The 26,456-nt window shown below is 39.1% G+C and overlaps 1 protein-coding gene across 1 annotated transcript in view; it reads left to right on the forward strand.

Annotated features, from left to right (window-relative positions):
• Positions 1–26,456, forward strand: part of atad2b (ATPase family AAA domain containing 2B) — a 313,933-nt gene that overhangs the window by 262,201 nt on the left and 25,276 nt on the right. Inside the window, exons 23-25 of the mRNA XM_028798864.2 lie at positions 6,976–7,098; positions 25,214–25,342; positions 25,595–26,281. Of these exons, the coding sequence (XP_028654697.2) occupies positions 6,976–7,098; positions 25,214–25,342; positions 25,595–26,281 (939 nt within the window). The remainder of the gene's footprint in view (positions 1–6,975; positions 7,099–25,213; positions 25,343–25,594; positions 26,282–26,456) is intronic.

Consider the following 26,456-nt stretch of genomic DNA (forward strand, 5'->3'; position numbering starts at 1 on the left):
ATTAATTTGTCATTTGTGTAAAACTGGAGCTTCCAAAGCACAGAGATTGAAATACCTACGCAAACACTAACTTTAGAGTTTTTCTTCTTCAGTTAACACTAGAATCCCTGAAGCTTATGAAAATATTTGTAATTCCCTTGCACCTCCTCTTCAGCGCTTTTGTTTTCCAAATTTGTTAATCAGCCCTGGTAGCAGGCAGCTTGCTCACCCATCCCCCACCGAGGCAGCTGAAGTTGTACACCAAATTCTCACAGCTGAAGTCTGTGTATCTGGGTGTGTAGTGTCTGTAATTGTATAGAGTAAATAATATATCGTTGTTTGGAATGCGAACATATTATATGTGTATTCTGTCTACAATGATCTATGTAAATGTAGGATAACAGGAAATGCAAGGCAAGAAATGTTGAATGCATAACTAAAACAGAAGTGGGGTCTAGCCTCATGTGGGGAGGCAAAATGGGGGGGTGGGGGGATAAAGGGGGAAGAGAAGGAGAGCAGGTTATATCTAATCTATTCTTATAATCCTTATAATTATAAATATCAATGCAGCAACAGGCTAACATGCAACAACTCCTGGGGAATCTTGAAACTAAGATTAAAACTGCCATATTACCAATTAAAACTATAAAATGACATTAAAAACTCAGAATCAATGTCTCCATGATGGGACAGTTAACTTTGTGAGCTGGAATGTTAAAGGCCTGAATCACGAATTAAAGAGAAAGAAAGTATGCTCTCACCTAACAGGCTTAAACGCTAAAATAGTATTTTTACAGGAGACCCATTTACTAACCAAGGATCAGTTCAGATTACAAAAAGACTGGACTGGCCAAATGTTCCATTCTAGCTTTATAAAGAAAACTAGAGGGGTGGGAATTCTCATACATAGAACAGTTCCATTTGTAGCATCAGAGGTAGTGTCGGACCCAGAAGGGAGATATGTGATGGTCATGGGCAACTTATATAACAGTAAAATGATTTTGATAAATGTTTATGCACCCAATGTTGATGATAAGGAATTCATGCAAAATCTATTTGCATCCATTCCCAATGTGAACACTCATAAAATTATAATGGCTGGGGACTTTAATTGTGTTTTAAATCCACTCTTAGATAGGACTCCTGTGACAGGGGGGACGACATCTAATACTGCAAAGATAATTACACAGTTTTTAAATGATCACAACTTATCAGACCCCTGGAGGTTTCTTAACCCAAACTCAAGAACATATTCGTTCTACTCACCAGTGCATTATAGCTACTCAAGAATTGATTATTTTTTTATAGATAATAATTTCCTGCCTACAATTAAATCATGCAAATATGACACAATTGCTATCTCTGACCATGCCCCTCTAGTCTTGGAGCTAAAATCAATAAGCCCCTCGTACTCACCTCGCAGATGGCGTCTTAACCCTCTTTTATTGGCAGACGAGAACTGCACAGAATTTATATCCAAACAAATCAGCTTCTTCCTAGAGACAAACACGTCTACAGAGGTTTCTGCAGGAACACTCTGGGAAACTCTAAAGGCCTTCCTAAGAGGCCAGATTATTTCATATCTTTCCCATAGAAATAAATTAGAAACCAAGAAAGTGTCAGAGTTAAGAAATGAAATTACTAGAATAGATGAAGAACAAGCCAGGCGTCCAAGTGAAGCTCTTCACAGGAAAAGGCAGGCCCTGCATACAGAACTTAACATCTTAACAACTAAAGAAACTGAACAACTTATTTATAAGTCTAGACAGCATTACTATGAACACGGAGAAAAAGCTAATAAGCTTTTAGCTCAACAAATTCATAAACAAGAAGTTCACAATGCAATACCAGTAATCACCAACAAGAATGGAGAAGAAATCATCGACCATAATAAAATAATGCACACATTTAGAGATTACTATAAGTCTTTATATTCCACTGAGCCCAAAGAAGACAACACGCAATCTAATGCATTTCTGGATAATTCACAAATACCACAAATAGATGCTTTAAGTGCTGAGGAACTAGGTAAACCTCTAACGCTAACAGAATTACTAGACGCTATAAAGTCACTACAAAGCGGGAAATCATCAGGCCCTGATGGTTACCCCGTAGAGTTTTATAAGAAATTCTCCACTCAGCTAGCTCCACTCTTATTGGTAACATTTACAGAAGCTAAAGACTACCAAATACTACCTCAAACATTTCGACAAGCATTAATCACCGTCTTTCCTAAACAAAATAAGGACTTGTTACAATGTGCATCATATAGACCAATTTCACTCCTGAATAATGATGTTAAGATACTCTCAAAAATCCTAGCTAGAAGGATGGAGAAAGTGCTGCCCTCGGTAATATCACAAGATCAAACTGGATTTATTAAAGGCCGACATCTATCTTCAAATCTCCGACGCTTGTTTAATGTTATATATTCACCAGCAAAATCAAACACCCCAGAGATATTACTATCATTAGACGCAGAAAAGGCATTTGACATGATCGAATGGAATTACCTTTTCACTGCATTGGAGAAATTTGGGTTTGGCCCGAATATTTGTGCTTGGATTAAACTACTGTATACCAGTCCAGAAGCTTCAGTTTGTATTAATAAAATTTGCTCAGACTACTTTAAACTAGAACGTGGTACCAGACAAGGATGTCCCTTGTCGCCACTGTTGTTTGCAATCGCTATTGAACCACTGGCGGTTCACTGCCGAAATTCTCATCAGATAAAGGGGATTGTCAGAGAAGGACTGGAACAGAAAATTTCTCTATATGCAGATGATATGGTCTTATATATATCGGACCCAGAAAACACTGTCCCTGCTGTTTTAACAGCACTAACAGAATTTCAAAAGATATCTGGTCTTAGAATTAATCTGAATAAAAGTATACTCTTTCCAGTGAACTCACAAGCATATAATATTAAATTAGACACCCTACCTTTTACCATAGCAGATCAGTTTAAATACCTAGGGGTAAATATCACAAGTAAACATAAAGCTCTTTATCAACAAAATTTTGGCGTCTGTATGGAAAAAATTAAGCAAGACTTGCATAGATGGTCAACCCTTCATCTCACTCTAGCCGGAAGAATTAACATTGTTAAGATGAATATCCTTCCTAAACTTCTCTTTTTATTTCAAAACATTTCAATATATATCAATAAATCGTTTTTTAAACAGTTAGATTCAATAATAACCTCATTCATTTGGAACTCAAAACACCCACGTATCCGAAGAGCGACCCTACAAAGACCTCAGGCAGAAGGTGGCACGGCTTTACCTAATTTTCAGTTTTATTACTGGGCAGCAAACATACAAGCCATAAAAACCTGGACACAAATAAATGCACATACACAGGCTTGGTCTGCAATAGAAGTAAAATCCTGTAGTACTTCTTTATATTCCCTGCTCTGCTCTCCAATAAATGAAAGTTATCGCAAATATACTAATAACCCAATTGTGCTTTACTCACTCAGAATATGGAACCAAATTAGGAAGCATTTTAAGATGGAAAATCTTTTATCAGTGGCACCTTTGCAAGGGAACCACCTCTTTCAACCTTCGCAAGTATATCCAGTTTTTAATACCTGGAAAAGTTTTGGGATTAAAATGCTCAGAGATCTTTATATAGACAACATATTTACATCTTTTGAACAATTACATTCAAAATTTAACCTCCCAGCTACACATTTCTTTTACTATCTTCAAATTAGAAATTTTGTTAAACAGAAATTGCCCGATTTTCCCCCACCTTGCACCCTCCACAATGCTGGAAAAAATACTGCTCAATTCAGAGGAAACAAACACTATTTCCGCAATATATAAAATCTTATTAGAGTCCCTACCTTTCAAAGATCCAAGAGGACATTGGGAAGAAGATCTCTTAATCAATATATCAGAAAAGGAGTGGAAGGTAGCAAAGCAGAGAATTCACTCGAGTTCTATATGCGCAAAGCATAGAATTATTCAACTAAAAATTATATATCGAGCTCATCTGTCTCGCTTAAAACTGTCCAAAATGTTTCCAGGCCAGGATCCAACCTGCGAGCGCTGCAACCAAGCTCCTGCCTCACTGGGTCACATGTTCTGGGCCTGCACCAAACTAACATCATTTTGGACAAAAATTTTTAAGTGCCTCTCAGACAGCCTTAGTATCACAATCCCTCCTAACCCACTAACAGCTGTGTTTGGTGTCCTTCCAGATGGACTTGAATTGGAGAAGGACAAACAAACGGTGATTGCATTCACTACACTCTTGGCACGCAGACTTATTTTGTTAAATTGGAAGAATCCTAATTCTCCTCTTATAAGTCAGTGGGAAACTGATGTTTTATATTATTTGAAATTGGAAAAAATCAAATTTTCAGTTAGAGGATCTGTACAAAATTTTTTCAAAACTTGGCAGGATTTAATCAATATTATTTTAGAATAAGAGAATTAACTATTATTGTATTTAACTCCCTTCTCCATCTCTTATTTATATAGATATTTACTTCTCCCCTTCTTTTGTCTAATGTTGCCTTATTAAAAAGCTTAAAGAAATTTTCCTTTAGCTAAGCTCTCCTTCTCAGGGGTGGGGTTTGATTTGTTTTCAAATTTGTTGGGTTATAAATGGATCTGTTTGTATGGAATGATTACAATGAAAATTAATAAAATAAAAATATAAAAAAAAAAAAAAATAAAACAGAAATTATTTTTCATGTTATAGTAATAACAACAAAATGTTGATATGAAGTTTATAATGTGTGAAGACTGACATCCAAATATCAAATGCTTTCACAAAAGGTATAACAAAACAAGTGCACTTTTTTTCAAGAACATAAAAAATTGTTCAATGTACATGTTGCTGTCAATGTGTAAAAACTGAAGCCCAAATATCAATTGATACAAAGGGGAGCGTCTGCTTGGCGGTGCAGAGGAAAGAACTGTTGCTTTATAATTGAGAGGTTACTGCTTTGAGCCCGCATTCTCCCTGAATTTAGTGTTTTCAGTAGTGAGCTCCTATTATTACTATTTTATGATAAAGACATACATTTGATCTGAGTCTGTAACAGCCAGTGTAAATTTATGGTACTTGTAAAATGTAGCTTTTTTTTTTTTTTTTTTTAATGCAGTTTTATACTATGTCACTTTCACGCTCAAGGAAGGGGTTTGAATACTTATCCATGCCGCTGTAGTTGCATATAAAAAAAAAGTTCATTTGCCATCATCTCAAGCAAAATTATGATCAATACATGTAGTGTATTTCTGAATAAGACAACTTTAACAACACATTATGATACTAGTTGTTATTATAACCTTAACATAATTTGAAACTCATATTTCATATAAAATCAGGGTGACTGTCTCTCTGTCGATTTCCTCATTAGCGCTCTGGGGTTCATGATTAAGCACATCTGCCTAAGGTATAAAATAGCCTGAGTAGAACAAAGAGGAAATAAAAAAAATAAAAAAAAGAACAAGAAATGTAAAGATAGAGAAAAAGATTGGAGGTTAAATGGTAAGAAAAAGAGAAGCAGGATTGTAACTGGACCAGTGCTATAGTGTGGAGACATGTGGTCGGGAAGTGCCCCTATGAGATGGCTATACCGGCGGCATCTCCATTTTTTAAGGAGACATTATTGAATAAACATCCTACAAATTATCTGGTTACACTACTTAAAAATGAAATGTGTTCCCCCTTTGAGCCCAGCACAGTTTATTCCCTGCCAGGGGTTGTACCCAGACCCTCACATGATGAAGCACATACACTGCCTGGCCAAAAAAAAAGTTGCCACCTGGATTTAACTAAGCAAATAGGTACGAGCCTCCTATTGGATAATTACTGCATGAGCGATTATCTTTCAGCTGGCAACAGGTTATTTAACCCCAACTGGTGCAATGAGTTGCTTCTCATTTCTTAAACACCCATGTCGAAAGACACATCTCGTGGTCATGGAAAAGATGTTAGTCATTTTGAGAAGGGTCAAATCATTGGCATGCATCAAGCAGAGAAAACATCTAAGGAGATTGCAGAAACTACTAAAATTGGGTTAAGAACTGTCCAACACATTATTAAAAACTGGAAGGATAGTGGGGACCCATCGTCTTCGAGGAAGAAATGTGGCTGGAAAAAAATCCTGAATGATCGTAATTGGCGATCACTTAAATGTTTGGTGAAATCAAATTGAAGAAAAACAACAGTAGAACTCAGGTCTATGTTTAATAGTGAAAGTAAGAGCATTTCCACACGCACAATGCGAAGAGAACTCAAGGGATTGGGACTGAACAGCTGTGTAGCCGTAAGAAAACCACTAATCAGTGAGGCAAACCAAGATGACAATGCCAGGATTCATCAGGCTCAAATTGTGAAAGAGTGGTTCAGGGAACATGAGACATCATTTTCACACATGGATTGGCCACCACAGAGTCCAGACCTTAACCCCATTGAGAATCTTTGGGATGTGCTGGAGAAGGCTTTGCGCAGCGGTCAGACTCTACCATCATCAATGCAAGATCTTGGTGAAAAATTAATGCAACACTGGATGGAACTAAATCTTGTGACATTGCAGAAGCTTATCGAAACAATGCCACAGCGGGTGTGTGCTATAATCAAAGCTAAAGGCGGTCCAACGAAATATTAGAGTGTGTGACCTTTTTTTTTGGTGGCAACTTTTTTTTTGGCCAGGCAGTGTATATCTGGTATTGACTAGAATGATATACTGTGCTTTCATTGTGCATTTCAGGTTCTCTTGATGATGGTAGCCTGAAATGTGAACAGCTGGCATGTTTGCTTTTTTATGCTATGTTCAACACAGTGGCTCTTTTCTGATTTAAAGTTTTGTTTTAGTAGGTACAAGACATTGGCACAATGTACAAGACATTACATTAGTAAATAACTTAATAATGATTGTATAGAAGTTTGAAGCTATTATTTACAAGATTATTGAATTTCTGAACTTGTTGCTTTCATGTACGTTTAAACTTGCCTATTTTGTGTTTTCCTGGGCAGATAAAATAATAAGACACAGAGCGTGTACTCTGAAGGACACTGCACATGCAATATTTGCAGCTGAACTAGATCCAGAATTCAATCGAATGTGTGAAGAAATCAAGGAATCAAGAATGAAAAGGGGTAAGAAATAATTTTGTTATAAAGCATATAGTTCACTACTTTTCCAATGAAATGTATTAGCTACTAAGAATTGTGGAATGTTTGATTTTAACTCCACAAGTGTCATTATTTTTTTTTAAGCTCCTTGGTGTATTATGTGTTTGAATTCATTTAGCACAAATGAAAATTATGACAATGTATATATTATAAAAAGCCCATCTTGTGCACACTTTGGTAAGGAAGCCAGGAAATATCCATTCAATTATCCATCTTCTAAACCTGCTTAACCAGGAAGCTAGAGCCTATCATAGCAAGCAGTGGGTGCAATGCAGAAGTAATCCCTGGAGAGCACTCCGTACTTTTTGCCGTGTAAACACACTCACATACACACACACACACACTAGGGCCAATTTAGAATCACCAATCCCCCTGACCTACATGTCCTTGGATTCTGAGAGGAAACCAAAGTACTTACAGAAAACCCATGTAGACACATGGAGAACATACCGACTTCAAGCAGGCAGTATCCAGGATGTAAACCCTGGCCTCTTTATTGTAAGGCAGCAGCACTGCCACCATGCCATCCAAGTATGAATTGTTTAATGTATGTGCTGAAGATTTTATCAAAGTGAATAAGCTATGTGGGGGTTTGTGAGTTAATGCTATTATCCGTGTGATAGAGCAAATATGAGTTGGATTTAAAAAAAAAGCCTTTTTAAACAGCAGAAAGTTCTAGAGGTAAATAGTTAATAGATCATTGCAACATAATTGTGTGTGAATGGAGCATTCCTGAAGATTGGAAAAGAAGTGTTCAGTATACAAAGGAAGAGGTAATTAATTAGAGTGTGGCTAATATTGAGCAATCAAGCTTTTAGAGAAGATAATGGAGGTGTCTGAGAGAGTGCTAAAGACAAAAATCTGGGATCAAGTGAAAGTTACTGAAATATTATTTGATTTCAAACTTGGGAGGAGAATAACAAAAGTAATCTTTCTTGCCAGGCAAATAAAGGAAAATCATCAGACAAAGGGAAAGAAGCTACATTATGCATTTGTAGATCTGGGGAAGGCATTTCAGGGGGTGCCATGAGAAGTGGTGGAGGTGGGCATTGAGAAAATTAGGTCTGGGTTAATGGTTAGTGTCTTTGGTGATGTCATTGTATGAGATAACATGAAAGCAGAAATGGTGGTCAGGACAGCAATTTGGTGTGGGAAGGGGAAGTATATGGTGATCTTTATTTTGTCTTCAAAAATCATCAGAAAAGGTAGAAATTAAAACGGTATGTTTTTGTGTATGAATAATTGAAACATTCCATGATCTTTGTAATCAGTATTTTTTTCTTACAAAGCACACTTCTACTTCCACTTATGAGCCCATTGCCAATTACAATAGATGGTAGACCAGAAGAGAAAGAACATGAAAGTTTATTTAAGAAGAGAATAAAAATGAAAATTATATTTATTAAAAAAAAAACAATGTAAAGAGTATTATAAAATAACCACCGCATCAATTCTGGTAGGAGTAGTAAATCATTTATTTCCCTAATTCAGATTTCATCTTTCTCATCAATTCAGATTTCATCTTTCTCATCTTAGTGGTCAGTGTGCCCTTAATAGAGTGCTTTCTTAAAAATGGTATTACCTTAAGCTTATGCAGACTGATATACATCAATTTACAGTGTGATTTACAGTTTTCTAGCTTTAGATGCTGGAGTGTTCAGTAAAATTTGCATTAAAATCTATCTATATATATAATTCACTAAGCCGGAAAACAAGTAGCCACCCATGGAAAGCACGCCGGAAGGAGCGTGGATTCACTAAGCCGCCGACAAGTAAGCCGCCAATGGCGCACGCAGGAAGGAGCCATGCCCACCAACTCTAAGACCATTGGATTACGACGACAACTCGCAGAGCCACGCCCACCAACTTGGACGCGTCGACTGGGGAAAAAACGCCGTCATTTATCTTCATCTGGGCTACAGTACACATGCACCTCCGAGCCACGTTGACTTTTCGCTTACGATGCACGAGCGCGTGCACCGTAGCAAACTGTTTTACACGCTACATGCAGCAATTCGTTTCCGCGACAAACATGCATCTTCTTAGATGGTCCTGCAGGAACAGGGAAAACATTTCCCGCCCACCAATGCAGGACCATGTAAAAAGAGGCATGTTTGTCGTGGATGTCAATTGCTGAATGCAGCGTCTAAAACAGTTAATAGGCTGCAACAAAATTATGAAAGTACGGGTGCATTTTTTCACACAAGCTGTGTGTGGGTGGGTTGGTGTTAGTTAGTTAATTAGTTCCTCGAAGGATTTCAACATTTAATATGCACAAGCGGTAATACTACAAAAGCAGCCCAAACCAGAAAAGACGACTGGCAAAAAAATGGCCGACAAATTAAGCGCGTGTGCATTGTACTTACTGAAAGCAGCGTTACGGATTTTGCAAATGTTCATTTTTTTCCCTCTGCTTAAAAACATTTAAAAAGCGGCATGATTATGCAACGTATACTACGCCGCGGCTTGGTATGCAGCATTTATAACAGTTTGTTTGTCGCGGATAATTTGCCTTTTACTATATAAACGCGTGTGCATTGTACTTACTGAAAGCAGCGTTACGGATTTTGCAAATGTTCATCATATATAATCCACCAAGTCATCTGACCGTGCGGGCGCATTTTTTCACACAAGCTGTGTGGGTGGGTTGGTGTTGGTTAGTTAATTAGTTCCTCGAAGGATTTCAACATTTAATATGCACAAGCGGGGTTGGTGTTAGTTAATTAGTTCCTCGAAGGGTTTTAACATTTAATCATCATCATATATAATCCACCAAGTCGTCCGACCATGTGATACAAACGACAGAGCACCGCCCAAGAACTTGAACCGTTAGAGAGACACGCCCACCAACTCTAAGAGCACCAGTTCTATACGCCTGCCCGCCTGACTATTACCAGAGTTCACCGGAATGTGCTGAAGTGTAAAACCATCACAAGTATGATAGTTGTATCATCAGTTGAACTATCAGACACTGTCTATATCTAAGAAGATATATAGATACTCATTATATAGATATATATATATTATATAGATACTCATTCATCCGGCACGCGTCCACCCACGCTCTCAAGGCATTCACAGTGCCTGCTCATATGCTCGAACACAACAACTCGCCACACACAAATCTTGCTTTATTTGACTCCACACGGGAAACTTCACCCTGCCCGGACACGGAGAGGATTGACAGATTGATAGCTCTTTCTCGAATTGTTCCCCACGAACGAGGAATACCCACTGAGTGCGGGTTATACGCTCCCTCTGAATACGTCCCTGCCCTGTGTACGCTCCCCACCCCCCTCCTACTACTGTGGTCGGGTGACTTGGTGGATTATATATACAAAAGCAGCCGAAACTGCAAAGAACAATGAAAGGACAACGTGGCTCAGAGGTGCACAGACAACAGCGACTCAGGTGAGGAGTTGGGGGCAGCAAGTCTTTGATAGGCTGCAACAAAATGATGAATGAACCGGCGCATTTTTTTCACACAAGCTGGGTGGGTGGGTGTTACTTAGTGTTAATTAGTTACTCGAAGGATTTCAAGATTTAATATGCACAAGCGGTAACACTGCAAAATAAGCCCAAACCTGAAAAGACGGCTGGCAAATTAAACGCGTGTGCATTGTACTTACTGAACGCATCGTTACGGATTTTGCAGATGTTCACTTTTTTCATTCAAAGCGCTATCCACACAGGGAGGAACCAGGAAGCACACCCAAAATCTTCCACAGTCTCCTTACTGTTAACCAGAAACACTACCACTGCGCTACAAGGCAGAAAGTGCAGTTAAAGAATGCACCGGGCTCAATTTTATTTTCACTTCTGTTTGGACAACTGTGTCGTTCAGGAAGTGTTCACCCATCAATGCATAATTATGCGGAGTATGCTACGCCGCGGGTTGGCTAGTAGTGAATATTTTTCTAGAGCTACAACAACTAATAAACATTATCGACAATAATGGATAAATTAAAAATGTTGGCAACGGTCAATTTCATCAATTACTGTAGTTGATTAAGTCATTAGGCCTAATACATTTTGCCATGCAGTTGCGTCACTACTTCATTAAGTTGTGAACACATTTGAAAAAAGGCAGACAATAAGCAAGTGGTAGTAAAGACAGTGTGACCTAAGCAGAGGCGGCCTTAGGGGTGTGCGGGGCCTAGGGCTGACCATCCCCACACGGGGCCGGTTACATCAAATGCTGTTACCGGTATGTGTGAACTGTATAAAGTTGCGCACAAATTTTATAAGAATAATGTTAACATACATCGGATTTTCTCATTACAGTATTTAGCTAAATTTTTGCAAGATAACACACGGATTTTATCAAAATATAACTGGAGAATATAACTTGACATATCTGCTTGAATGGGACATGGGCCCCACTTGCCACCCCCAAATGCCACTCTTGGACCTAAGACTTCCAGGGCTTGGTAACACTTTACTCTGAATGCAAAAAAAAAAAAAGTCATGAGTTGCAATATGTATAGCTCTGATCTCAGATGGCATGAGAGCACATTGGAGATGTACAAACATTTGAACAGGAGACCATACCATTTCAGACTGTGTGGAGGAGTAAAACTTTCCCAGTAAGTTGAATGTTACTTCAGCCTTATGTAATACAGGTATATGAACACAATATTTCCTAGGCTAGGCATAACGACACAACTTTCGATTTGAAGTGAGGAATCAAATCATCATCCAGCCCACTACAATGCACTAACAAAACACCAGCCTACATATGCAACAGAGTTTTATGATTAATGAATAAAAAATTTGTCATTAGCCACCGGCTACTGCATGTTCAGATTTTCATTTGCCATATTCTTTTTTGTTTTGTTCCTCAGTCACTCTGCTAAATAATGTTGCTGCATTTCATACTTGCATTCACATGTAACATTAGCATGTATGTGCTTGCAAAAAAAATTGCTGTGAAGAAACGTTAAGTACCCATCCAAGTAGAAAATGTTTTTCAGTCTTGTGTGCAAAGGAAATTAAAAACTCCACGAGAGTGCAGCATATTAACTGCAACTGGAAGCCATATCTCTCATTGTGAGTCAAAAGATAGGAGCTGGGAGGAAAAGCTAAAATTCCAGACTAGCTAGCTATCAGACTTGAACTGGCTTTTACACAATCTGGAGGAAGACATGATGATGTGTAAGTTCTGCTGCAAGCATAGTTTATCCAGTAAAACAGATTTTGTGGCAGGATCGTACAGTTTCAAATGTGAAAATCAAATAGCACACTCCTGATAACAAATGACATGTGGCAGGCAACAAAATGATGTGTTGGGTGAAAGCAAATGTGCTAAAGAATATGCAGTGGTAAAAGGTTTCCAGAAACAAAAAAGATGAATGATGATTCCAAAAGATAAGAACTTTCAGTTAAAGTAAACTTGGCATACTACATAGCAAAGAGAGAACTGAGTTTCACATAAATGAAACCACTTGCTTTGCTGCAAAAGGAAAATAGTTGGGACATTTCACCAAATATGACAGCTAATTTCAAACATTACTGCAACTTTAGGGTGGAGTGGTGGCTCTGAGGCTAAGGATCTGGGCTGGTATCCAGAAAGTTGCCGGTTCGAATCCCCGTCACTGCCAAAAGAGATCCTACTCTGCTGGGCCCTTGAGCAAGACCCTTAACCTGTAATTGCTCCAGGGGGCGCTGTACAATGGCTGACCCTGTGCTCTGACCCCAAGGGGTATGCGAAAACTAACACATTCCTAATACAAGAAATTGTATAAGGCGAAATAAAGAACAAAAAAAAGGTGCACCAAATTTTTCTGTGGTGGAATAGTGTGGCGCTCCTGATAATCTATGCAAAAGCATGAAGGTCTTAGTGCTTCCTGTCTTGGTATATAGTTGTGAGACATGGACACTGACTGGACTCCTTTGTTACTCTGTCTCTTCGAAGAATCCATGGGTACCGCTGGTTTGACTTTGTGTCGAACGAGCGGTTGCTCATGGAGTCCTGAATGAGGCACATGACCTGCATTATGAGGGAGCGTCAGTTACAACACTACAGCCATGTGGCGCGATTCCCCGAGGGTGATCTAGCTCACAGATTCCTCATTGTTAAGAACCCGAGTGGCTAGACCAGGCCAAGGGGATGCCCATGTAACACCTGGCTGTGGCAGATAGAGGGTCATTTCTGGAGGGTGGGACTAGACCGCATGTTTGCCTGGGGGGTTGCCAACCAGAATCCTGAGCTGTTTTGTCCTGTGGTGGGTGCGGCAACGTGCTGTACCTGTGCATGCTCCCAGCCTGACCTGACCTGTGAAATATTGTGGTGGTCAGATATTTATATGGTGCTTTGCTAGTAAGACGTTCACCGAAGCTGAATAAAAAATAAATGACATGTTTAATTTTGAAGTGTGTGTTTAATGTGATGCTGAATACATAAGCCAAATTGCGAGTTTAGTTAATTTATTGAAAACTGTTGTGTTTTTAAGGAAGAGTGTGTTCACTGCACAACCAGAGCCAGAAGTGCTATTGTTTTATTTTTATTACCATTAATTTTCAATATATTATTAGATAAATGTTATGTAAAAAAACAATACATTGTCTGAAATATCTACAAATAGTTCATTTAAAAAAATGCATTTTTGAAAATTTTATATAAATCTGTTCCACTCATCCAACTTGATTGTGTGACACACACATAATAATTAAAGCTATTTTGTGATTATAAAAAGTGTTTAGAACCCTTAATGATTTTGAGAAGACCTTGGAATTAATTATGAAAAGAAAACGTTTACCCTAGAAGTTACTTTTCATATTTGTATGAATATTATAGTCATCCAGTAAAACTGTAAAATACTTCAACATCATCAATAGCTACACTAATTCAGATTTAAGGTTTTTGGTGATAAGTAAAACCATGACGAGACCCTATATTAAGTACATAAGTTTCTGTAAAGAATGGATATCATAAAGAGGCTGTGCTGTAAATAATGTCATTAACAAAAATGCTTTGTTTTCTAAATAATAAAATTTTGTAGACCATATTTTAGAATGCAGCGATACAAAGTAGCTGGATTTGTTATTTGAGACTTTAATTTTTAACATATGCTTTACATAGGCATCATGCTGGATATTTTGGCATTAATTTTAAGTCAGATTATGATTTCTATATAATGGTTGCAATATTTATTTGGAATTTCATTTTAAAGTCGTAGCTTAACGTGACCTTTGAAACACCTGTCCATAGTGACTATGGGCATAAGGAAGATTAGAACTAATAATAGCATAATAAACAATTTGCAGTTCACAGTCACAGAGCAGGAGCCTGGATGATGTTCTAAATGGTCATGTTGGCAGCTTCCTTTGTATGCTTGCAGTGGCACACTTTATTTCAAAAGTGAGATGTGGAATAGCTAGTGAAGCATCAATTCACAGAACAGACATAAAGCAAAACTTAGCACTGACACTACTGCAAAGAGTGCTCCCATGGGCAGCCAGGCTTAGTAGAATTTAGCAATGTTTTCTTCAGAATTGACAATCTCTGACAACTTATTCTGAGGGCATCCCACTGCTTCTGAAAAAGAAAGATCTAGCAAAAAGAGCCCTCCTTATGTGTGTGACAGAGAGGGAAAACCAAACTACAGTGGAACACCTTTTAAAGGTTTTATTTCTCATAAAAGTGTGAAGTTTCAGAAATCTGTTTTTTTGTAGCTATGTTCTCACACACAGCATTCTGTTGACTTCTGTTCCGTGCAGGGACTGAAACTATGGGCCAGGGTACTGAAAATTGCTGCTGTATTAGCAAATAAGTTGTGTGTTGCACTCCTTAGCCTCTCTGGATAAACCAATAAAATTGTGTGCAGTTTTGGTCACTATAACATAGACAGTTTAATGTCTTTGAAACATTCTACTTCTAAATTGTGCTTACATTTTACATGTCTTTAGAACCTTTTCGCTTCTCAGAAAGTTAAGGTGTTTGGGGGAACTCCCATTATGCCCTTATTTTGTGTTCAGTGTTCACCTTCTGTGCAAGTTTTTACTCTCAAGTACAGTAGTTACTGTCCAAATTTCAGAGCTGCTCGGACTAATTTGCATATCAAAATTGATCTTGACTGGGTAAATGTGAGTGTGACCTATGATGAAACCAGTAAACCCCCGATTCTGTAAAGAATCGCAAATGCAAGAATGGCAATCAGTTTCTATTCCCTACGATCTGTGGAGGAATGAAAAATGATGTAGGGTGGGACCGTCCTGGTAAAGTTTTAATTTAATGAAATAAACACATTTACACTAAAGCGGTTTCTTTGTGTGGGCGCCTTCGTTCATTGTGTTTATCCATACGGGCTCGTTTAATGACATCCTTGCTTGTGGTGTTCCCGAAGCACGTTGTAGGAGCCTCCGTGTATTGTTTTTATGCATGCGGTCTCGTCTTTGTTGTTCTGTGGCTGTGTCGTTAGGCTTCAGTCGTGCACTGTTAGGAATCATAATCCAACCAACTTTTAATATTGAATTACCGTGATGTGATTTCAATATAGCACACTGCCTGCTGGCACAGTGGATTAGAGCAAGTTTAGTTTACAGGTTTTGTTGTTTGGGTGCCACCTACTGACTCTGGGAAGCTGCTCGGTTTGATTCTGGTAACGCTCTGCGCATGTGCCTCGGTGATCCAAAAAATGAAATGAATGTTTAAGAAAAGCACACAGAGACATAAAGCATCAAGTACTATCTTTGCATACAACACCGATTCTGTAAAGAATTGCATATGCAAGAATGGCAATCAGTTTGTATTCTCCCTGATATTTGGTGGAATGAAAAATGATGGAGGGTGGGAGCGTCAAAATTGAATTTTGTTACATTATTTAATCCGAAAATGTCTTTGAGTTGTTGCACTTATAAGTTAGGAAAACAAATGTCCACGCGTTGGAATTTAGGTTGGTTGGTTCCATCAGGACGTAAATACATGACAATATCGCGGTGAAACGAAGGCTCACTGTCTTTACTTTGAAACACAATTGCTACTTCATTAATGTTGGGAACATTGTATCGTCTCGGATCCTGTTCTTTGTCCTTTATTATCACTAAGGCAATTTTAGTTGGTGCCACAACCTCTGCCTCGGCTTTTGTATTGGCTTCTTTTTCAACCTCATGTAGCATTTTTATAGAGTTAGGTAATGGGTGATTGTTTATGACTTCAGCTACGTCTCTCATTATCAACTCTGTGCATTGCTTGTTTTCAGGAAGGTTCATTCATTGATAAACTGCGTCATCTAAATCTAAGACGTAAATTTGGGCATATTTGCGGTCGTGATCTGGCTCAGGGTGCACAGTTCCAATCTGATGCAATATTTGTCCACACACGCGAAAGCAGTATGGACCATTCCCAGGTGGTGGCTTGATATTAACCACGGTAAATGCAAAAGCAAATGAACTATTGTAGGATCTAATGCATTCCATAAAGCTTTTACTTTCGGGTACATTGTTAGTCAAAAGCTTCCATAAATATTCAGGATATTGATCCAAAGGAGGCAGCCTAACTTGACCTTTTTGACAACAACGTGTAAACTCATCAGTTATACTGGCAGTTTTTTCTTCAAGGAAGTTAAGTGAATGACAATGACTGCAAATGACACTCATTAAACCCAATGAATTTTCATGAACAGTGGACTCATTATAGAATGCGTTCTCAGCTACATGGCGGAATTGTTCAGCGTCTGTCCATCGTTCCTGTCTTTGGCTTTTTCTTTGTTGGAATACTGAAAGTCTTAAACCTTTTAAATGACTTTGTAGCCTTTTTGCAGTTTCTTTTTGGATCCGTGCCTCTCTTACATCTGGTGTTGCAGAAGCGTGTTGTAGGCACCTTCATTCATTGTTTTTATCCATACGGGCTCGGTTGTGTATTTGTAATCATTGAGCTCTTTGTTTTTGGAGCCGTGACTCCTTTGCTTGTGCTGTTTCAGAGGTGCATTGTAGGCGCCTTCGTTCATTGTTTTTATCCATACGGGCTCGTTTTTGTATTTCCGTTATTTGAGCTGTTTCTTTTTGGAGCCGTGTCTTCTTTGCTTTGGTGTTTTTGAAGCGCATTGTAGGAGCCTCCGTTTTATTGTTTTTATCCATGCGGTGTTGTTTTTGTTTCTCTGTGGCCGTGTCGTTAGGTACAACTCTTACTTTTAATACTGAATTACCGTTATGTGATTGCACAGTGGATTAGAGCAGGTTTAGTTCACAGGTTGTGTTGTTTGGACGCCACCTACTGACTCTGGGAAGCTGCTGGGTTTGACTCTGAGGCGCAGTGCGCATGCAGTGCGTCCGCCGTCTGTGCATAAATTAAACTGTGGTTTAGTAGTATAGATGACTCCCGTGGTCTTGATGCTGCTGGTGTATACTCCAGCCCCACTACAACCTTATAATTGAGCAAGTCAGTTTAAAACAAATGGGCAGATATGAAATTGAGAAGTACTGTCTCATGATGACCACCACAAAGTATGAGTGAATGTTGGAACATATGACTAGCCAGTTGTTAACACTGCTTTATACAAATAGTAGTCTCCATAGTCAACAGTTGACATAGATTTCACCCTGTATTATAATTTTATCTTGACTCAAGGAAAAGCAGAAACAAACAGTTTAGGTATGTACATAAGCTTGTGTATCTTGGCATAAATTGCACTTGTCTTGATTTCATTCATTCAGGTTGAGCAATAAGTGCCCCCTCTTAGACCCCAAACTCTACATTCTAGATCAGTATTACTTTAGCCTGATCACAGTGAACACTTGTGGCTACTGGTTTTCTTGTTTGTTGCATTTATAATCAGAAGATGGGGTCACTGTGCTGTAAAAATGGCCCTGTCCTTAAAATCAAGGTCCTGACTCTCTATGGTCAGAAAAGATCCCTGAGCATCCTTCATAAAGAGTACGATGTATCCCAGTGTCCTCGCTAAACTGCCCACCAAGGCCTAGTCATTCTGGCCCCCAAATTTTCCCCTGTTTCTAATTGGCTAACTATCTGTTGCCCCTTCACCATCTAACAGCTAATGTGTGGTAATGTGCAAAATGGCTGCTATCGCATCATCCAAGTGGATGCTGCACATCAGTGGTTGTTGAAGTGGCTTCCCACTCGCTATGTAAAGTACTTTGAGTACTGGGAGAAACACTATACAAATGTATAGAATTATTTTTGGTATAGATGATAAAGATTTTTTCAGTTAATTGATCTTGGTGCAAGTATGTGTACTTTTCATTGAGTTAAAAATCCTGTGTGGTTTATATTTAAAATAACACAAGAGTAATTTGTTTCTTTTGCTGCAGATTGGGTTGCTTACTGTGAGTAATAAGTTGTCAAATGCAAGCAAGACTTTTTTTTTGTCATTTTTACTTTCTTATATACATAGTATAAAGTATAGAAATCGTGAAAAAATTCAACCTCGAGATTTTGATAAATCTTGATGTTTTAGACTTTCTTGAGCCCGAAAATACCTTTTTTAAATTATGTCTCTCTGTGTGTAAATGTGATAAGTCAAATGCTTTGACCTAGGTCAATGAGATTTTGTATACCTGCTTTACATCAAAATAAGGAATCCTATCAACTTTTAGGTCACTTCCAGCAACCGGAAGTGGTACTTTACTTGAATACTTTTGCGAATTTTCAAGTAAATTCTGGTTATAATCACAGATAGATGTTTCAAAATTTTGTATAGATATTTATAATGATAAAAAGCAAACATATGAAATTTGAGAAAAATTACTCAGCTGGAAGTGTTATTTTATTTAGATAGATAGATAGATAGATAGATACTTTATTAATCCCAAGATGAAATTCACATACTCCAGCAGCACCTTACTGATACAAAAAACAATATTAAATTAAAGATTGATAGTAATGCAGGTAAAAACAGACAATAACTTTATATAATGTTAACGATTTTCTCAGTCTGTCAGTGGAGCAGGACAGTGACAGCAGTCTGTCGCTGAAGCTGCTGTTCTGTCTAGAGATGACACTGTTTAGTGGATGCAGTGGATTTTCCATAATTGATAGGAGCCTGCTGAGCGCCCGTCGCTCTGCCACGGATGTCAAACTGTCTAGCTCCATGCCAACAATAGAGCCTGCCCTCCTCACCAGTTTGTCCAGGCGTGAGGCGTCTTTCTTCTTAATGCTGCCTGCCTAGCACACCACCGCGTAGAAGAGGGCGCTCACCACAACCGTCTGATAGAACATCTGCAGCATCTTATTGCAGATGTTGAAGGACGCCAGCCTTCTAAGGAAGTATAACCGGCTCTGTCCTTTCTTACACAAAGCATCAGTATTGGCAGTCCAGTCTAATTTATCATCCAGCTGCACTCCCAGGTATTTATAGGTCTGCACCATCTGCACACAGTCACCTCTGATGATCACGGGGTCCATGAGGGGTCTGGGCCTCCTAAAATCCACCACCAGCTCCTTGGTTTTGCTGGTGTTCAGGTGTAGGTGGTTTGAGTCGCACCATTTAACAAAGTCCTTGATTAGGTCCCTATACTCCTCCTCCTGCCCACTCCTGATGCAGCCCATGATAGCAGTGTCATCAGCAAACTTTTGCATGTGGCAGGACTCCGAGTTGTGTTGGAAGTGCGATGTATATAGGCTGAACAGGATCGGAGAATGTACAGTCCCTTGTGGCACTCCTGTGTTGCTGACCACAATGTCAGATGTGCAGTTCCCAAGACGCACATACTGAGGTCTGTCTTTAAGATAGTCCACGATCCATGCCACCAGGTATGAATCTACTCCCATCTCCGTCAGCTTGTCCCTAAGGAGCAGAGGTTGGATTGTGTTGAAGGCGCTAGAGAAGTCTAGAAACATAATTCTTACAGCACCACTGCCTCTGTCCAAGTGGGAGAGGGATCGATGTAGCATATAGATGATGGCATCCTCCGCTCCCACCTTCTCCTGATATGCAAACTGCAGAGGGTTGAGGGCGTGTTGAACCTGTGGCCTCAGGTGGTGAAGCAGCAGTCTCTCCATGGTCTTCATCACATGTGATGTCAGAGCAACAGGCCGGAAGTCATTCAGCTCACTAGGACGTGATACCTTTGGGACTGGGGTGATGCAAGATGTTTTCCAAAGCCTCGGGACTCTCCCCCTGTTCCAGGCTCAGGTTGAAGATGCGCTGTAGAGGACCCCCCCAGCTCTGATGCACAGACCTTCAGCAGTCTTCAGTGGCGATACTCCATCTGGAAAACAACTATCTGAATTTTTTGTATCATGGAAATATAAATGTGTACATGATACTAAAAACTGTATTCAATATAACTCATATTATTGCAATTACTATAGTTAATTTAATTTATATATCATCAATTTAACAGTAATGTGTAAACATTGAACATCATTATCATAATTAAATGTAGCTAAATGCAGTTTTATTTATAGCAATTTATTGCAACAAATATTATATAATACTAGCACTTTTCCTTTGTTTTTAAGTGACTATAAATATTTTTACTTTGCACGTAATCTAGGTAATGCATATGTAATCATGAAAAAATTCCACCAATATATTCGGCCTCCCTAAGTGCAGAAATATTTTAATATAAAGTTTGATTATAAATAGAGATGAAATGATTGTGTGTTGATATTATCAAATAGTTATGATGAGAAAGAAAGAGATATGTTATTTAAGAAATATTGCACAACTGGAAGTGGTTTTGTTGACTTTTTCCTCTATCTCGGTATTCAAGAAAGACGAAGGGAGCACACATTATTTAAACAGTGACAAAAAAGATACTTCACTATAACCAGCGCATATACTTGTTTGCAAGTGCTACTTCAATTGGTGTAGTGTCAGTCTCAATGAGCTTTACTAAGACTGACTTCCATTTTGGAATGCACCACCACAGCCAAACACCTGAAAGGTTAATACACCATGGCTACGTAACTACAAAATTTAATCTGGTTTGGTATACTAAAAACCTAAGATGCCGAAAGCTGAATAATACACAGTGACTTCTTTCTGTTGTAGGAAATCTTAATTTATACAAACTGTCATTTTCAGAAAGAAAGAGCAAGTCAGAGGCACATCTTCCATGAAAATGAATGATTGCTAAAATATTGTCTTATTCTATGTTATCCATGGTGCAGACCAAAATGCAAATTAGTTTTTCAAAAGGCAAAAAGTGAAGTTCACTTTGGCTTATTTGACTGCCCCTAAAGAACTGTGATTCATTAAACTTGGATTACAAAGTGTGTTATTGAAAAATGGCTTGGATGCAAAGTTTAACAATGAGACAGTGTCATCTTCTTTTGGCTGCTCCTGTTAGGGGTTGCCACAGCAGATCATCTTCTTCCATATCTTTCTGTCCTCTGCATCTTGCTCTGTTACACCCATCACGTGCATGTCCTCTCTCACCACATCCATGAACCTTTGCTTAGGCCTTCCTCTTTTCCTCTTCCCTGGCAGCTCTATCCTTAGCATCCTTCTCCCAATATACCCAGCATCTCTCCTCTGCACATGTCCAAACCAACGCAATCTCGCCTATCTGACTTTGTCTCCCAACTGTCCAACTTGAGCTGACCCTGTAATGTGCTCATTTCTAATCCTATCCATCCTTGTTACACCCGGTGCAAATCTTAGCATCTTTAACTCTGCTACCTCCAGTTCTGTCTCCTGCTTTCTGGTCAGTGCCACCGTCTCCAACCCATGTAACATAGCTGGTCTCACTACCGTCCTGTAGACCTTCCCTTTCACTCTTGCTGATACCTGTCTGTCACAGATTACTCCTGACACTCTTCTCCACCCATACCACCCTGCCTGCACTCTCTTTTTCACCTCTCTTCTGTCACACTTCCCTCGTATATATCCTGTACAACTCTTACGTACTTCTCTGCCACTCCCGACTTCCTCATACAATACCACAGCTCTTCTTGAGACACCCTGTCATATGCTTTCTCCAGGTCCACAAAGACGCAATGCAACTTCTTCTGGCCTTCTCTAAACTTCTCCATCAACATCCTCAGAGCAAACATTGCATCTGTGGTGCTCTTTCTTGGCATGAAACCATACTGCTGCTCACTAATCATCACCTTACTTCTTAACCTAGCTTCCACTACTCTTTCCCATAACTTGCTGTGGCTCATCAATTTTATTGCCCCATAGTTACTGCGGTCCTGCACATCCCCCTTGTTCTTAAATATTGGCACCAGTACACTTCTCCACTCCTCAGGCATCCTCTCACATTCCAAGATTCCATTAAACAATCTGGTTAAAAACTCCACACACATCTCTCCTAATCACCTCCATGCTTGGTCATCTGGACCAACGGCCTTTCCATTTTTCATCCTCTTCATAGCTGTCCTTACTTCCTCCTTGCTAATCCATTGTACTTCCTGCTTCACTATCTCCACATCACCAACCTCTTCTCTCTCTAATTATCTTCATTCATCAGCCTGTCAAAGTACTCTTTCTATCTGCTCAACACACTCTCCTCGCTTATGAGAACGTTTCCATCTTTATCCTTTATCACCCTAACCTGCTTCACATCTTTCCCAGCTCGGTCCCTCTGTCTAGCCAATCAGTACAGGTCCTTTTCTCCCTCCTTAGTGTCCAACCTCTCATACAACTCATCATATGCCTTTTCTTTAGCCTTCGCCACTTCTCTCTTCACCTTGCGCCTTATCTCCTTGTACTCTTGTCTACTTTCTGCATCTCTCTGACTATCACACTTCTTCTTTGCCATCCTCTTCCTCTGTATACTTTCCTGTATTTCCTCATTCCACCACCAGGTTTCCTTTTCCTCCTTCCTCTTTCCAGATGTCACGCCATGCACCCTTCTTACTGTCACCCTTATTACATCTGCTGTACTTTCCCAGCTGTCTGGTAACTCTTCACTGCCACCCAGTGCATGTCTCACCTCCTCCCTAAACTCAACCTTGCAGTCTTCCTTTTTCAGCTTCCACCATTTGATCCTTAGCTCTGCCCTCACTCTCTTCCTCTTCTTGATCTCCAACATCCTATGCTGCTTAACTACACTTTCCACTGCCACCACTTTGCAGTCTTCAATCTCCTTCAGATCAACTCTTCTGCATAGGATATAATCTATCTGTGTGCATCTTACTCCACTCTTGTACATAACCCTGTGTTCCTCCCTCTTCTTAAAATACATATTCACCGCAGCCATGTCCATCCTTTTGGCAAAATCCACTATCCTCTGACCTTCTTCATTCCTCTCCTTGACACCATGCCTACCCATCACCACCTCGTCTCCACTGTTCCCTTTACCAACATGCCCATTGAAATTCGCTCCAATCACCACTTTCTATCCCTTGGGTACACTGTTCATCACTTCATCCAACTCACTCCAAAAATCTTCTTTTTCACCCATTGCACACCCAACCTGTGGCGCATATGCACTAACAACATTAATCATCTCACCTCCACTTTCCAGCTTCATAATCATTACTCTGCTTAACACTCTTGTCACCTCCAAAACACTCTTGACATACTGTTCCTTCAGAATAACTCCTACCCCATTTCTCCTCCCATCCACACCATGATAGAACAATTTGAATCCACCTCCGATCCACCTGGCCTTACTCCCCTTCCATTTAGTCTCTTGCACGCACAATATATCAACCTTCCTTCTCTCCATCATATCTGCTAACTCTCTTCCCTTCCCAGACGTACTGCCAACATTCAAAGTTCCTACCCTCAGTTCCACTTTCTTTACTTTTCTCCTCTCCTCCTGCCTCCAGACACGTCTCCCCCCCTCCTCTTCTCCTTCTTCTTCGGCCAACAGTAGCCCACTTTCCGCCAGCAGCCTGTTGGCTAACAGTACTGGTGGCGGTCATTGTTAACCTGGTGCTCAACCAATCCGGTATGGAAATTTCTATTGTTGTCTGCAGATTGATTTGGCAAAATTTTACACTGGACGTCCTTCCTGACGTAACCCTTATCTGGGCTTGGAACCGATACGAAGAAACACACTGGTTTGTGCATCCCCTGTGGCTGGGTTAACAATGAAACAGTGTACAGAGCTGAATTGGTAAATAGTTTATTATATAAGAGGAAAAGCACTGGATGTGGCACAGAATTATGATTACATAGTGTTTCATTGTGGAATGGTCCTAGGGTGGTGGGCCTGTTCTCCTTCTCAGACTTATTATGTAGACCTCAACAGTGTGTTCAAAATGAAACTATAACCTTTGTGTATTTACTCTTAGCATCTGGCCATTGTCAGGGTTGACTTCTACTGTAGCTGAATATCTCCCCCTTTCTTTTACATCTATGAACTGTGGAAACAGGTTGAAGTGTCAAAACAAGCCTGAGAGAATGTTACTCATGTACTTAGATAAGTTTATATCCTGGGTTTGAATCCTCTGCTCAGTTGTCTTTTTGGAGTTTATACATTATCCTCATGTCTGTGTGGGTTTACCTTCCACATCCTAAGGGACATGCAGTTAAAGATTAGAGTTAAAGACACAAATTTATGTTTTATATGGGGTTCTGATGACTTCCTTCAGATGATCATACAGAGGTGGAAATGACAACGAATTTTCTGCTCCTCTGTAGATGACTTTCTTGGATGACTTACTGTATTGTTAACAGGAACAGCTATTGGAGAGCTTAACAAACAGCCCAATTAAAATAAAGACAAAGTTAACTATAGAAAAACTTACAACTGTTGTTACTTAGTGTTCTTAAAGATTTGGAAGAAAAAAAAACGTTAAGTTTCACGCTGCAATGTATTGATACTACTAACTGAAAGCACAAGCAACTTTAAATTAAACATTAAGTTCAATTAAAGAAAGACAGTACTAAGTAAAAACATCTAGCAAAAAATCAAACAGCCACAGAGTTTTCTAAACCAACACTGAAATTTATTAATCTTATGAGACATCATCAGCAACTTACAGTATATGCTCATAAAGAGAAAGGAAGTGCAATATGTGTATGAAAGCTAAAATAAGTACAACTCACCTAATATGTCTTTTCCTAATTTTTTTTCTCTCACGCACAGATTAGCAACATATTTTTTAAGTAAGTTTTCTTTCAATGCAAACAGTTTTGAATAACACTGTGTAGTAGAGGTGATGTTTTTGAATGCGTACTGTTAACAAATATTTTTGTTTTATTTTCTTCACGTATAGGTTTCCAGGCTGAATCAGAAAAAACAAATACTACCCCCTGCACTGGTAAGAAACCAGGTTCGTTGTCTGAGGAGTCGTCACAGAATATACAAAGGAATGGAATTGAAAGTTCTTTGAATAAGTGCAGTCGTAAGTATTGAAGATAAGAATAATGACATGAATGTGGTGATATTAATTATATTGGTTTTAAATTGTCTAGATGTTCCATAGATTTTTCTTAATATAAGGTTCTACCAATAAAACCTTGGTGTAAGCAAATAGGGACAACAGTATTAACAAGTTCCTGACAACCCAGTGTAACCATTTTAATTAAATCAAAATGTCTGAATAGTGGAAATAAAATTGTTTTTTTCTTTGTTTTTTTTTATATATATATATAAGATCACATTAGGAGAAAATTAAGGAGACGACCACAATGGGGAAGAGGAATAATTCGAAGAAGAAAATACTACTTAAAGAAAGAAGGTACAGAAGGAGAAGACAGTGAACCAGCAGAATTTGGAGAGCTAGAAGGCACCACTGACTGTCATGATGACACTTTGGAAGAAGAGACAGCTGATCTGTCTCTTACTCATGATGAGTCATCTTGTGATGCTTTGGAGCTTGGAAGGGTTTTGCACAGCCAGAATGGCCCCATTGCCCATCAAAATGGACACTTACTATCCACTGAGGAAGAGAGTTCCAATGAACCACCAGTATCTAGTGGAAATATTGAAAGCATTAAAGAAGATACACTTAGTCGAAAGCTTTCAGCTTCAAACTCCAGCCACCCTAAACGGGAGGACTGCATTAATGGTGATTCATCCTTGGACAGTTTATATAGTGATGTCAGTCGCAAGAGTATAGAAGAGAGAGAACTAAATTCTAAGGAACAATCAGTGGATCTGTGTTCTATTACCACCCTTGATGGGAGTCGAAGGGTTCATGAAGGTTCATTTACTCAAAAAGTTAATTCAGGAAAACCAGAACAAGGCCAGATGTTAAGGTCAACAGAAAATACCAGCCTTAGTACAACATCACACCAAGTTGTGGACTCTGAAACAAAAGAGAGTGATCACGAAAAAGAAGGTAGCAAAAATGTATTTGGTTTAATTGATGATCTTTAAAAGTTTTAATTTAATTTTAATTGGCTGTTTTTGCTTGCTTTGCATATTTTCTGATGGAAAAAGGCTTTGCGCTTTGCAATTTCTGTACAAACATGCAGTCTTTCTAAAAGAGAGGAGTTAGCTCTATCGGAAAGGAG

This window comes from Erpetoichthys calabaricus, chromosome 3, assembly GCF_900747795.2.
Source record: "Erpetoichthys calabaricus chromosome 3, fErpCal1.3, whole genome shotgun sequence".
Classification (NCBI taxonomy): domain Eukaryota; kingdom Metazoa; phylum Chordata; class Cladistia; order Polypteriformes; family Polypteridae; genus Erpetoichthys; species Erpetoichthys calabaricus.